This window comes from Pseudopipra pipra, chromosome 1, assembly GCF_036250125.1.
Source record: "Pseudopipra pipra isolate bDixPip1 chromosome 1, bDixPip1.hap1, whole genome shotgun sequence".
NCBI classification, from domain to species: domain Eukaryota; kingdom Metazoa; phylum Chordata; class Aves; order Passeriformes; family Pipridae; genus Pseudopipra; species Pseudopipra pipra.
The window spans coordinates 92,176,781-92,189,956 of NC_087549.1; the positions used below are offsets into that span (position 1 = coordinate 92,176,781).

Consider the following 13,176-nt stretch of genomic DNA (forward strand, 5'->3'; position numbering starts at 1 on the left):
TGCTTGTTCTGCAAGGTGTATTTACGGTGTATTCTCAGAGTAACTGCAGGGTACACACATGGCAAAGGCATCTTACACATCCCAAAATGGCTCATTTGGCACGTGGCATTGCTCTTGCCAGGTTGTCACATGGGAGTCCTGCACAGGACATCACAGAGCATGCAGCAGCCTCATGTCAAGCACCTGGCCTTCTGAGGATATCATGTGTCTGGAAGTCTGAGATAAAATTCAGCAGCTCTCACGTTGCATCTAGAAAAAAAATTCTGGATTCAAAGAAAGGAGATGCTTTATCCTGGTAGCTGCGGTAGTGACCAGAAGTGAAAACATAAAAAAATAACAGCTCTGAGCTTGCCCTGGCCCGCTGGCTACATCTCTTCTCTCTGTCGACCTGACCTTGAAACATGAGTATCTACAAGCAATATCGAGTGTTGCGATGGGCTGTAGGCATGAGGACTGCTGTGCTAAAATCATTAGACCCATTTGCAGCTCTAGGACTACAACAGTCTAAAAAACCTCATGGCTTTTACTTGCCTTCTATTCTTGATGAATACACCTACATTGCAATCATACTTTCCTTTCAAAACAAGCTGCAAAGGGGAGAAGTTCCAGTACTCTGTTACCCTCAAAGTAGAGAAGTTTTTCCTTATATTCAGATGGAACTTCCTGTGTTTCAGTTTGGGCCTGTTGCTCTTTGTCCTGTTGCTGGGAAACACTGAAAAGAGTCTGGTCCCATCCTCTTGACACCTGACATTAAAGATATTTGTAAGCATTAATGATCTCCTCTCAGTTTTGTCCTCTTCAGGATAAATAATCCCAGCTCTCTCAGCCTGTTCTCATAAGAGAGATGCTCTAGTCCACTAGGCATCTTCATAGCCCTCTGCTGGACTCACTCCAGTATGTCCAGGTCTCTCTTGTACTGAAGAGCTCAGAACTGGACAGAGCACTCCAGATGTGGCCTCACCAGGGTTCATTAGAGAGGCAGGATTGCCTCCCTTGACCTGCTGGCCACAGTCTTCCTAATGCATCCCAGGAGACCAGTGGTGGCCTTTTTGGCCACAAGGGCACACTGCTGTCTATCTTGTTGACCACCAGGTCATTCTCCGCAGAGTTACTTTCCAGCCTGTGCTGATGCCCGGGCTTATTCTTCCCCAGGTGCAGGACCCTGCACTTGCCTTCACTGAGATTCACTAGGTTCCTCTCTGCTCAGATCTTGAGCCTGTCCAGGTCTTGCTGACGGCAGCACAGCACTCTGCTGTGTCAACCACTCCCCCAGTTTTGTATCATCTGCAAACTTACTGCAGGTATGTTCTGTCTCTTCATTGAGGTCATTGATGGATAAGCTGGACACGGCTGGAGCCAGTACTGAGCCTTGGGAACACTGCTTGCTCCAGCCTCCATCTAGATTCTCCACAACACTCTGAGCTCTGCCATTCAGCCAGCTCTCAATCCACCTCACTGTCCACTAACCCAACCCACACTTCCTGATCTTACCTATGAGGATGTTATGGGAGACAGTGTCAAAAGCCTTGCTGAAGTCCAGGTAGACAACATCCACTGCTCTTCCCTCATCTACCCAGATAGTCATTCCATCATAGAAGGCTATGAGATAAGTCAAGCATGATTTCCACTTGGTGAATCCATGTTGACTACTCCTGATAACCTTCTTTTCCTCCACATGCTTAGAGATGACATCCAGGATGGGTTGTTCCATCACCTTTCCATGGATTGAGGTGAAGCTGACTGGCGTGCAGGTTCCTAGGTCCTCCTTCTTGCCCTTTTTGAAGACTGGAGTGACACTGTCTTTTCTTCAGTCCTCAGGCACCCCTCCTGTTCTCCACAACCTTTCGAAGATGATGGAAAATGGCTTAGTAATAACACCCACAGCTCACTTGGCACTCTTTGAACCCTCTCACCCTACAAGCCCTGTGCTGGTTTGCGAGCTCATAGCTGTGCTCTTCAGTGAGGGAGTAGCACACTTTTGAACAACTGCCAGGACATTTTCTCCTCATACTCTCCCCTTTACTATCACCCAGGTTGCTTCCCTCCAGTCTTGCTTGATGGTAATTCCGCTTTGGCAGCTGCTGCCTTGCCTTGCCTGCTTACTGCCAGCTCTTCACTGGACTTATATTCACAACTAACAGGGACATAAAGTAGCAGTTTCCCACCTCTCTTGCCCAGCTGCCCGGTCTGGTGCAAGGCCAGCATTGCGGAAAACAGTGTTTGAACAGCAGCTGGCCACTGCTCCCAGGGCTGCCAGCTGACGAGGCTGATCCACAGAGTGCTGGGCAGACAGCGGCAACAGCCAAAAAGGAACAGGAATGTTTCTTTCTCCCAGCTCAGATGATTTGAATTGATATGTAAGAAAAAGATATACTTTAATAATGATTGTTTGTGCATGGAGTTTAAGAAAATCTGTGCTCATATCAAGGCAGTGAAGGCAGCTGTGTAGAAGAGCTGACTTGGTAAGAAAAATGGACAAAAATGTTCCACAGGTATTTTTCTGTACACTACAGCCTGCTTTAAGAATGCTCCATTTTAAAATGTGAGATAAAAATAAAAGGAAGATGGGAGGCAAGTTATTTTAATTAATTTTAATCAAGCTACAAACTTTAGCATATATAGCACCTCCAGAAAATAATCTAATCCCCATTGTTTGTGCCTTTCTGAGAAGTCATCGACTTTTTCAAGACACTGAATTTCACAGCAGCTGCCTGAAAAGGAGGAAAGAGTAACAAATTAGTCAATGATTAGTTACTGAAAAATGAAAACTCTCCAGAAAAAAATAAATCTTATCCACAGATTTCCTTACAGTCCTTAACGCAGTGACATAAAGGCACTTGAGAAAACTTATCTGTCTCTTTTGCACTGGGATGCAACTGTCTTTACCAATGACTCACTGCACACAAACACTGCAGGAGTCTCAAAAAGTTGTAAATTTAAAAGTGCAATTTTAAAGCATATCAGAAGGAACTTTTAAAATTAAAATCCTGCCATAACTCCAACATTCATTATTTTGATGGATTTGAGTTGTATGTTTTTAGCATTTTCTTTGTGTAGCATGTTACTTTTTTTTCTTTGTCACAAAAGTACAGCAGATGATGTAGCACTGGTAGACCTTATATTAAAACCAGTGCAGCTGGTTGATGAGGTGCAGACAAAGACAAAATGGTCAAGCGGGACTAAGACAGCATCTACAAGATCACTGAGTGCAGTATGAATCCTGGGAGAACAAAAAGATGCCACAGGGAGACAAGAGTCTCCTTGTCTCTTGGGTTTTCTTCATAGCCTTTGGAGAGCTGAGAATTTTCCTTGACTGCAAAATCCCTGTGGCTAAATGGTATTTATTTTTCCTGGTATTTTTCCATGACTCCAGCCCTTAGATAAGAAGCAAATGACTGTATCACTCGTCACAGGTAGAGGCAAGGTAGAGGCATATAAACACGTTTACTCATTTTGGAAAAAATTCCTAAGGGTTAGCTGAAATATTACTCACCAAACAAGCTTTTAATTTCAGATTCAGGAACATAAAATGGTGGGCCTGAAAAAAAAAGGAGTGAAGCTAATCAGACAGAAGATGCTGGAAGAAGACAAACATTTACACTGCAGTGGTAGAGCCAGCCCCCTCACTCACAACACCTGGCCTGTAATTGGGCCCCAGGATGTAGCACCATCAGCAACAACCAGAAAACAACATGTCCAAGAACTTGTGACACCTTGGTGGGCCACCAGACAGCTTCAGGTGTTGCTGCTGCATCATCTCCAGCTACAACCAGGGAATCATGAATGTGACGTGGATACAACACTCTCAGTGTGCTGTGTGAATCTAGCCTACAATCTCTTTATACTACAATGGCATAATTAAAGCTAAAAGTTGAACAACGCAAGAGGGAAAGCAATGAATTAAACTATTGTTGCCTATGAAAACAAGACCTAATTTTTTCAGGGATAATTATGTTGAGGGGCCCAAAAGCAGCAAGAAATCTCTTTCTTTTGTGTGTTAATATTAACAAAAATATAATCTTTTAAAATACCTCACACTTCAGTATATAACATAAAAGGAAAGAATACCTTATGATTTTATAAAATTCCACCTCTTCCAAGTATATTCAGAGCGTGGTAGCGGCTGGGAGAGAGGCACAATATGGGCAACACGTTTGGTTGCAAGCACTGGGTAAACAGCGCAAAGCTGATGTTCTTGGGAGTGTTTCAAGCTCCCTAGGCCAGACAGGATGTTACTAAGTATTCACACTTCCAGCTTCATTGTCACAGCCACACTTCCAGTTTCATTTTATTGTTAATATACCATGTCTGTCCTCAACTTACCCTTAGCATGTCTGAACTCTAGAGAGAACCCAAATATAGTCTCAAGCTTGGTCAACATCTAAAATTTTTAACATACAGTTATACTGGCGTGATCAGCTAACAAAGCTATAGAGATAAAAAACTTGGAGAAGATACAAATATATATATATTACACCTACCTACAATTTGTATTAAAGCACACAAAATCATAATGTGAACAGCACAAAGCTCTCACCTTTGTGTTTGTTTGGATCATATGAAACCGTAACAAGGAGATAAGAAGAATTCTTCTCCATTAAGTTGATCATCAAACTGGCATAGCTAAAAGGAGAAAGTTATACTTTATTATTTTTGTAAAGCATTCAAGCATAGCATTCAAAATACTCAACAAAAGAGGCAACGTGCACTTCTGTGCATTTGAACTGAATTGCACAAAGACTAAACAAAGTTTGAATTTCAGGAGCATGAAATTCATGCTACACATGGAAAACCTCAAAGGGTTATGTTTACTCCTCACAAACAAGCATTTATCCTTTTTTTTGCATATTCAACTCAAAACTAACAAACCAAGTATTCATCTGTCACAGTCTAGAATACAGTGCACAATACAGTACTGATCTTTTAAAATTATTGTGAACTCAAGATTATGTATCTAATTAAAAGATCATGGGAGTAGGTTCAAACTAAATTTGGGTTGGCTATAGGCAAGAACGAAAATTTGGAATCAAGGGAAGTGAGAAGAAAAAGAACACAGAGAAAAGAAGCAGATGTGGTGAAAGGGAAATAATAGAATTCAGATGAGACTTGCAGCTCTGCTTCTAATTGGTCGGAACAAACCACATATTTTCCCACCAAGAGGCAGAGTGGCTTCCTGAAGGAAGTTCACAAATCTAGAGTATGACATTCTGCGACTGCAGCAGATGCTTGCGGTAGAGAAAAACTTGTGTAGGTTAGTCCTTTAAACAAAAGAGGACTCATCAACAAGTGGCAGGAGGAAAAACTTGTCGCTGCATGCAGCAGAATAAAGACAATAACAGTGCAATTTACTAACCGTTGTCTGTCACATGGATTCACAGCTACAAGAGCTCCTCTGTCCCAAACTCCATCGAACTTGCCAACTATTGAGCTACAGGGAGATAAAGAAAAGGCTTAAAAATAGTAAAAAGGCATCTTCATCTTTGATCAGATATCTTTGTGAATTCACAAGGATTCCCCACTAGCTTTTTGTTATGGTGCAGCATTTTCATGATCCACACTAATGTGATCTGGAACACAAAAAACCTCCCTGGTACCTGGCCTTGCGATAGTAAAAAGGTGCTGGAACTGGTTGGTGTTTCCCCATCATTAGAGGGTGCCGAGACAAGGCAGAGAGGAAGGAATGTAGCTTTAACACGTTCAGGCAACGCATCTCAGTGTTTGGTAATCACACCCTGCTGTCACCCTTGAAGTAATACTAACATATACTCAGCACATCAACAGTTTTGACCACCTTCTAAAGCCCATGCATGATTTCAAATGCAGGCTAAGGAAGGTGCCTTATTGCTTTACTATCATTGAACTCAGCACATCCAGTAACTTTAGACACCTCAATTCCCAGCTACATGCCCAGGACAGTTAGCTTCAGCTTTCAATTTGTTTGATGTTGGAAAAGGTAAGTTACACTGCTGTTTGCCTCAGTGTAACACTATCACTGACATTAATTTTGCTTCTGGTTATGCTGGCAGATGGCTTCAGTGACCACCCAAAACCTGCAAGTGGGCAAGACTATCAAGAAGTGTCTTTATTGAGGGGTGGTAAGAGCAGTCAGGGTGACCCTAAGATAAGAATATTTGGGGCATAAGAAGAGTCTTGTTTCTGGTAATTATTAAAAAAGGAGTTTAGATAATAAGGTAGTAATAATGTAAATTGCATAACTTTAAGGAAAGTTTGAATAGGTTTACTTAGTGAGAAAAATATGGCATGGAATTGTGCAATACCTTTTGGCCTACTGGGAAGGTGTCAGAGTCCAATTGCACCACCTCTGCCTTCACTTGTGTACTGGTTTTGGCTGGGGTAGAGTTATATTTCTTCCTAGTAACTGTCATGGGGATATGTTTTGGATTTGTGCTGAAAATAGTGTTAATAAGACATGGCTGTTTTAGTTACTGCTGAGCAGCTCTTACACAGCATCAATGCCTTTTCTGCTCCTCACACCATGACGGCATGATGTGAGTAGGTTGGAGGTGCACAAGAAGCTGGGAAAGGACACAGCTGAGACAACTAACCCCAACTGAGCAAAGGGATACTCCAGACCATATGTTGTCATGCTCAGCAAAAAAAACTGGGAGAGAAGCTGCAGGGGAAGGAGGGGTCGCTGCTTGGGGACTGGCTAGGCATCAGTTGGTTGGTGGTGGACTACTGTTTTCATTTGCACCACTTGTCTTTCTGGGGTTTTATTTTCCTCTCTCTTTGGTCATCGTTGGTTTTTTGGTTTTTTTTTTTTTTTTTTTTTTTTTTAATTTTTCTTACAATTTTTTTTAAAATTTATTTTTAATTATTAAACTGTTTTTATCTCAACCCAGAAGTTTCTTTTTCACTTTTACCCTTATGATTGTCCCTATCATCCCATGACAGGGGCAGTGGGCAAGCAGCTGTGTCGTGCTTAGCTGCAAGCCAGGGTTAAACCACGACAACTTCTCTCTGCTCACTGCTATTTTCATTGCAATGGCATTGCTAAGTCTCTGGCATCTAACCTAGAAGCTGATCCTGTCTTTCCCACTCTACTGAGATGAGACATGATAACACTTTTAAGTGCTGATTTCTTTTATAGTTTGCCAAGTCTAAGCATCTAATTTAAATAACCACCCCCTTAACTGAAGGGAGATTTTTAAGGAGACAGTTAAACAAGCAACGGACCTGTGAAGCACAAAGGGAAGTCTAGTGGGGCAGGTGACAAACTTGATCTTCTGAGGCTTGGAGGCTGTTCTCCTCTCTGCATAGACAAGTCTGCTGCATGACCTCAGGCCAGCCACTGAAGTTTTCTGCACTTGGTTTTTCTTCCCAACTTTAATCTGGTCTAACTGGAATGGTGGCGGTGGCTCCATACGGGCATTTCATGTATTCTACTCCCTGCAGATTTCATCAGGGCCTACAGTCATCACAGGTTGGAGGCAGGCTCATGCTGTGGCCTTGCCCCGATCTCCTGGTTGCCCAGATCTCAGGACTTGCTGAGCATCTGGGTGCTCCTTGCCCATCTGCACATCTGTAGTTAGGTACTATTACAACTAACAAAATTTAACACACAAATCAGAAATTCACATATTGGTGGAAAACCCACTGGATTTAAGGAATAGACTTGTGAATTTATATCTCTGCATATGTTTAGTAGTTTCAGTCAATGCGATTTTTTTACTTTTTTTTTTTTTTTTAAAGTCTTGTAGCCATAATTGTATTAGGAGGTACAATGGTTGTGTAATATAACTGTTTTACATTCGTCCCAGAGTTCCCACAAAGAGCAGTAATTCCTGTTACTGTTTAACTAGCAAGAGTCTATGAAATGTCCCATTCTGACAAAAGTCAACAGCACATCTGAGTTCTCCTCTAAAGAATGCTAGGCTAACGGAGATCAAAAGGACCTGTTAATAGGCCAAGCTCAGCAAGAGAGAAATAAGTTTAATTTCCATAATTACTGGGTAATTAATCAAATTGTCTGTGCACAGAAATTGGAAGAGTGTGTGCATTTTTCTAGTTATGGGTATCTGCTGACTGCTTAGGGAATGCAGTTCATTCTGCATCCCAGAACATCAATCTGCCAATTTATTTTGTCAACGAGAAACTGTGTACTGGATCTAGTAATATGCACTGAAATTGTCACTAATTACCTAATTTTGTTAATTTCAAAGTATAATTCCACCATGTTGTGATGGAAGTTACAGGTTTCACCACACTACTAGCTACAAAACTTATAATGGAATTTTTCAAAAATTTCTGAGAAGCTTAAGCAATCCCCGAGAAACTTGTCAACTCAGAGCAAGAAGGATTTATAGGGATCTATGAAGCAGTAGCTACACTGCAGGGGCAAGGTAGGGGAGAAATCAGGCAGTATCTACAAAGTCATGTTCATATACAGCCCTTTTTTTCCCAGGCACTCACTTTGCAGGCCTAGTTACACATACACTACTCAAACCAAATTGAGTCAGCTGCAGGAGCAGAAGTCTTAGTAAAGGTTCTAGGGTCTGAAACACTTTGGACTCTAGTAATGAACGCTCTTTTTTTCCACTTTATGCAGATTGAGGTAAAAAAAAAAAAGGATTGTATAGTAAACACCATGTTCTGGTGTCCTAAACTACCTATTAAGCCTGTATATCTACTAGCTCTGGAAAGCCCATTGAAGTAAAGATTAAGACTTGACCTCCTTCTTTTTACATGGAACAAATTCTTGTTCCTGACAGTTGTTTGTAAGAAAAGCAAATCAACACAAAAAACTTCACCAAAATCTTATAATCTAGGGAAAATCATGACTGAGTAAGAAGTGGAAGAGGAGGGAACTATCATGCTAAGGCACCTCTGGGTATATCCTCTTTACTTATACAAAGCTACTCTGATAAAGGGATAGTACTAGTGTTTTGCACCACAGAATTCATCAATAATGTCAAAGATAATTTGGTTTTACTGTAAAAGCAAACATGTCTTTCTATAGCTTTCACAGAATGGCTTAGAACAAGAAGCCCATTTAAAGATAATTAGTTGGCATCCCTAATGGTCAACAACAGAGTTAAGTTTCTGTTGGAGACTGGCTATTTACATTTATCATGCAAATTAATGGGAGTTTTCTTGAGAGAACCTGACAAATCTTTATGTCTGATTCAAGAAAAATAATGGCAGTATTATGACAGTACTAATGCATGTTCTATTATAGAGAATTGTAAAACACAGTGTTTTCCTACCTGGACAAATCATAAATACTGCAGCAGTACAGGGAAATGTTGCCAGAGGTACTCTACAATAAAAAGCGAAGGAAACAATATTTATGAGCAAACTATCTTTAAATATGCATGCATAAGTATTTATTTATACTTTATACCTTAAACCATACACATATATTATTTTTAAATATACACTTATGTGTAATGGGGGAAAACTGTAAGAAATATTTTTAGTTTTAATTTACTGAGGTAACTCTCCTATCCCCTCCAGAGAGGTTCTAGCCTATCAAGACATGCAACTGTCCAATTTTAAAATACATTCCCTTTACATTCCCTCAGGTGCTTCACTGTCACAAAAAAAGAAGGCCAAAGTTGTAAGTTCAAACAAACAACTTCTCAGTCCAAAATTACAACTCAGAGCTTCCCTTCAGACCTCTTCAGGAGAGGTGAATAATTACTAGTAAAATAGAGGCATAAAAGCAGAACACCTTGTTTGCTCAGTTATGCCTGCATTGCATGATTAATGACACCAGATCATTTGATAACGCAGGAAACATACCTGGAACATTTTTCCTCCTGAAATCTCTGGGACTGGCTCCTCACAATAAGGCAGACTGTGTTCTGAAAAAAAATCCTTCAGTGCTTGTTCGCTTACTTCCACACCAACAACGTTGTGTCCCATGTCTGCCAACCTGCACAGAGAAGAGAGAGGTGCCAAGTTTACATGAGGCCCACAGGTTGGGCCTTTACCAAATGTGTCTCTCTCATGCAGCATTTATTGACTAGGGAAACCCTGGTTTTAGGATGCACTGGTATGCCTAATCCTGACTTTCTGGACCATTCACATTATATTGAACACCTCCCCTCCATGATCTGAGCTTAAATTAGCACCCCTTGACATACAGTTGACAAGGACTTAGAGGCTTTATTTAAATTCAATGAAGTATTAATTTATTTCTATGGATTCAATGAAAACAGGTGGTCACACAGAGAAACTGTCCATTTACAAAACGTGTTCTGCTCTGAACTATGGCAGCTGAGGCACGTTGTCCACCTAGCTGGCTCTGTGGCTTGGCAAGAACAGCCAGCAAGGGAGGTGTGGTAACCTCTGCACTGCTGCAGCTCAGTGCAACAGCAACATATGTCAGAGCCGGCAGTCAGCCTGGAAAGTAGTAACCGTGATAAAATCTGATAACTGGGACTAACTGGATTCCTTGAGGATGCAGCTCAGTCACAGTTTTTCGGTTTGTGCCACCTTCTCCAAGAAAAAAACACTGGCTTATATAGGCCCTAATTAAAAAAATAACTTTCACCAAAAAAAAAAGGTAAAAAGGAAAATAATAAATATAAAAAAAGAGGAAGTTATATTTAGCCCAAATCATTTAAATTCCCAGCATGATATGCTACATGGTCTCTTGAAAATGTGCTCTGGCACAACCAACCAATTTAAGATGGAATTTCTACCAAAACCAGCAATGGTAAGGACTTCAGTCACTCTGTCTGTCATAAATTCAGCATTCCCCAAGCTGAACTTGGGACAGTGAGGAGCACTTTCAGGTTAATCCTTATCCATCCCATTTATGCTACTATACAAAACACCAGCAAATAAAACCAAACTTCCTCCTCCCTTCAGCTTCCAGTGACGCTGCTTTCCTACCAGTGGAGATGTGGCACATTTCCATTGGCCAGTATAAGGTTGGGAATTCCCCCTCTCCCTCCCCACATCAAATGAGATTTTTGCTGTTGTAATCTGTGTTTTACCATTTCATCTCTACTGCTTTACCACAAAGCGGGAAAAATATCCTCAGTCCACTCTTGCCATTTAAAAGAACATCCAGATACTTCTGGAGGAGCCTGCAGAAGAAGACACATTTTACTTAACTCTGCAAGTATTTGTGCTGACACATTAAACATCAAGTGCTACACGCTGTGGCACACAAACTGCATGATGCAACACAGGTTCTTAGCTCAACCTGCTTCATGCCATTAGAAATGAAAACATTCACCTCCCATTTACTTAGAAAGTAAATTTCATTTCTGTCAGAAATTAACACATTTACGGTTGCTCTATTTTCTGTTTGTCTTTTCAAGTAAGCAGACCAACCCACCCACCTCTAAGAGGGCCATAACAGAAATTTTTAAACAGAATGATTATTGAACTTCTGTATTAATCAAGTCACTCCCATAGGACTTGAAAGACTATATAATCAGGTTTGCTTTCTTAGGTCCCTGTTTTCCAGTGCACAGCAGTTGCTCCGATGCCCTCCACATATGGTTTTCAGGCCTCGGTTTCACAACTTATGAAAAGCAGTGCAAAGCTTCTGCATCAGAAAATTTAAGATTTTTAGCCAAGCTATCCAAGTTTTAAAACCTGATTCAAAAGTTCTAAGCTAATTTCAATATTTTCTTTTCTCTGTCATTTTTTTGACAATTGTAGGTCATAAAAATATGTATATTTATTTTAGCTTCAAGCTGTGCCCGTATAAAATAATTTTCCTTTTGCAAATGTTCCATTTTCAATTAAGAGTTTCTCAAATGAGTCAAGTAATTAATTTCACAGCATTTCTTAAAACAGCTTAGGCAGAAGAGTGAAGTCACGTACGGATGTCCTTGTTCCTTGTGAAACCCGATGTTACCCACTTCCCATTTTTGTAGCCATTCCTCCTCAGTCACCACTCTCTCTTTCTGTGACCCAATACTAGAGCCTTCCAGGAGCCCAGATGCATTCGCTGAGTGGTCCATCGTCTCCAAGGAGTGCTAGTAACTGTGAAAAACGAGAGAAAAAATACCCCCACCCAACGCATAGTTTGGAATTGGCTCTTACTTCCTCGAATCGAACAAAAATTTAGTGCATCTTAAGAGATTACTGTTTGGCGACTATAGCAGTGTAGCTGTACAGAACGCTAAAGAGCACACTCTCGCTACCGATGGCTTCAGACAGACCCCGTTTCCCGGGGCGAAGCCGGCTGAGCGCGCCCTGTCCAGGCCACTGGCCTGTCGTTTGGCACCCATCTGGAAGCCCCCCTACTCCGTAAGTGAGGAGGGAGATGTCGACACTTCTCTCTCTCACGGGAAACCCGCGGGCAGACGGCGGGAGGACCAGCGGCTTGCAGCCGGGGGGACCCGCAGGGTGACCCGTCGGAGCTCAGCACCGCCCCCTCCGCGCCCCCCGCCCGGGCGGCCGCAGCAGCGGCGGTACCTGCACGGCTGCGGCGGCGGCAGCAGCAGCGGGTCCCACGAGGCGGCGGGGCCGGGGCGGCGCCTCCCCGCCCTCCCCCTCGCTACGCACCGCGGAGAGCGGAAGCGGCGGCAGGAGGAGGCGGGCTGAGGGTGCACGGCACCGGGGAGGAGGATGGCGCTGGGGATGGCGGCGGCGGTGAGTGGCTCCCTCCCTCAGCTGCAGCGCCCACCGCGGCGCCGGCTGCCCCCTCCCCGGGGCGGCGGGGCAGGTGCGAGCGCTGCCCCCGCCCTCACCTCCCCGCTTCTCCCTTCCTTCCCCCTTCTCTCTTTCCCTCCCTCCCTTCCTTCCCTCTTCTCCACCCTTCTTCCCCCCGCTGCAGCTCTAGCAGGAGGCGGCGCGGACACGCGTGGATGTGGTCTCCGGCCCCCGAGCGATCCGGCCCCGAGGTGAGTGCCAGGCTCCGGCCGCAGCGCCCGCCCCGCCGCCGGCCGGCAGCCCCAGGGACCGCCCCGCCTGCCCCGATGACAGCCCTGACGGGACAGCCCTGCCCCGGGGACAGCCCTGCCCCGGGGCTCCCCTGGGCACCCCGCTCCCGCCACCAGCTGTCACAGCGCGGTCCGGGACGGGGGCGGGCGCTGTCACCCGCGGCCGCGGGGCTGGGCGCCGGCGCTTTACTCGGGGCTGAGTTTTAGAGATGTGCTCGTTTCGCGGTCCCTCCTGTCCGTGTTAATCGGGCTGCTCTCGCTTCCTCTCTCTCTCTGTCAACGTGCGTGGTTTCTTTTTTTTTTT

The 13,176-nt window shown here is 43.5% G+C and overlaps 2 protein-coding genes across 4 annotated transcripts in view; one reads left to right on the plus strand and one right to left on the minus strand.

Moving 5' to 3' along the window:
• On the minus strand, positions 1–12,518 carry TPMT (thiopurine S-methyltransferase). 3 transcript variants are annotated; one of them, XM_064665584.1, is made up of 10 exons: positions 12,406–12,518; positions 11,809–11,970; positions 10,968–11,060; positions 9,766–9,898; positions 9,228–9,280; positions 5,354–5,428; positions 4,538–4,623; positions 3,494–3,538; positions 1,715–1,841; positions 1–744 (listed from the first exon to the last, which is right to left on the minus strand). In XM_064665584.1, the coding sequence occupies exons 2-9, from the start codon at positions 11,946–11,948 to the stop codon at positions 1,756–1,758; spliced, it is 711 nt and encodes a 236-aa protein (XP_064521654.1). In that variant the 5' UTR covers positions 11,949–11,970; positions 12,406–12,518; the 3' UTR covers positions 1–744; positions 1,715–1,755. The 3 variants fall into 3 exon arrangements, with proteins under 3 accessions (XP_064521654.1, XP_064521653.1, XP_064521651.1); XM_064665583.1 differs by having other exon boundaries at positions 1–1,841; XM_064665581.1 differs by lacking the exons at positions 1–744; positions 1,715–1,841 and adding an exon at positions 2,577–2,711.
• KDM1B (lysine demethylase 1B) overlaps positions 12,507–13,176 on the plus strand; it is a 26,945-nt gene continuing 26,275 nt past the window's right edge. The window contains exons 1-2 of the mRNA XM_064665393.1: positions 12,507–12,582; positions 12,767–12,833. The gene's annotated coding sequence lies outside the window, so the exon portion shown is untranslated. The remainder of the gene's footprint in view (positions 12,583–12,766; positions 12,834–13,176) is intronic.

Bases quoted from the DNA above. Each gene is read 5' to 3' on its own strand.
- TPMT (XM_064665581.1), bottom strand. From the start codon at position 11,948: ATGGACCACTCAGCGAATGCATCTGGGCTCCTGGAAGGCTCTAGTATT. The intron at 9,899-10,967 runs GTAAAACACAGA...TTCTCTGTGCAG, and splicing joins AAAGCAGTAGAGATGAAATG to GTTGGCAGACATGGGACACA. The intron at 4,624-5,353 runs GTTAGTAAATTG...TTCTCCTTTTAG, and splicing joins AATCCATGTGACAGACAACG to CTATGCCAGTTTGATGATCA.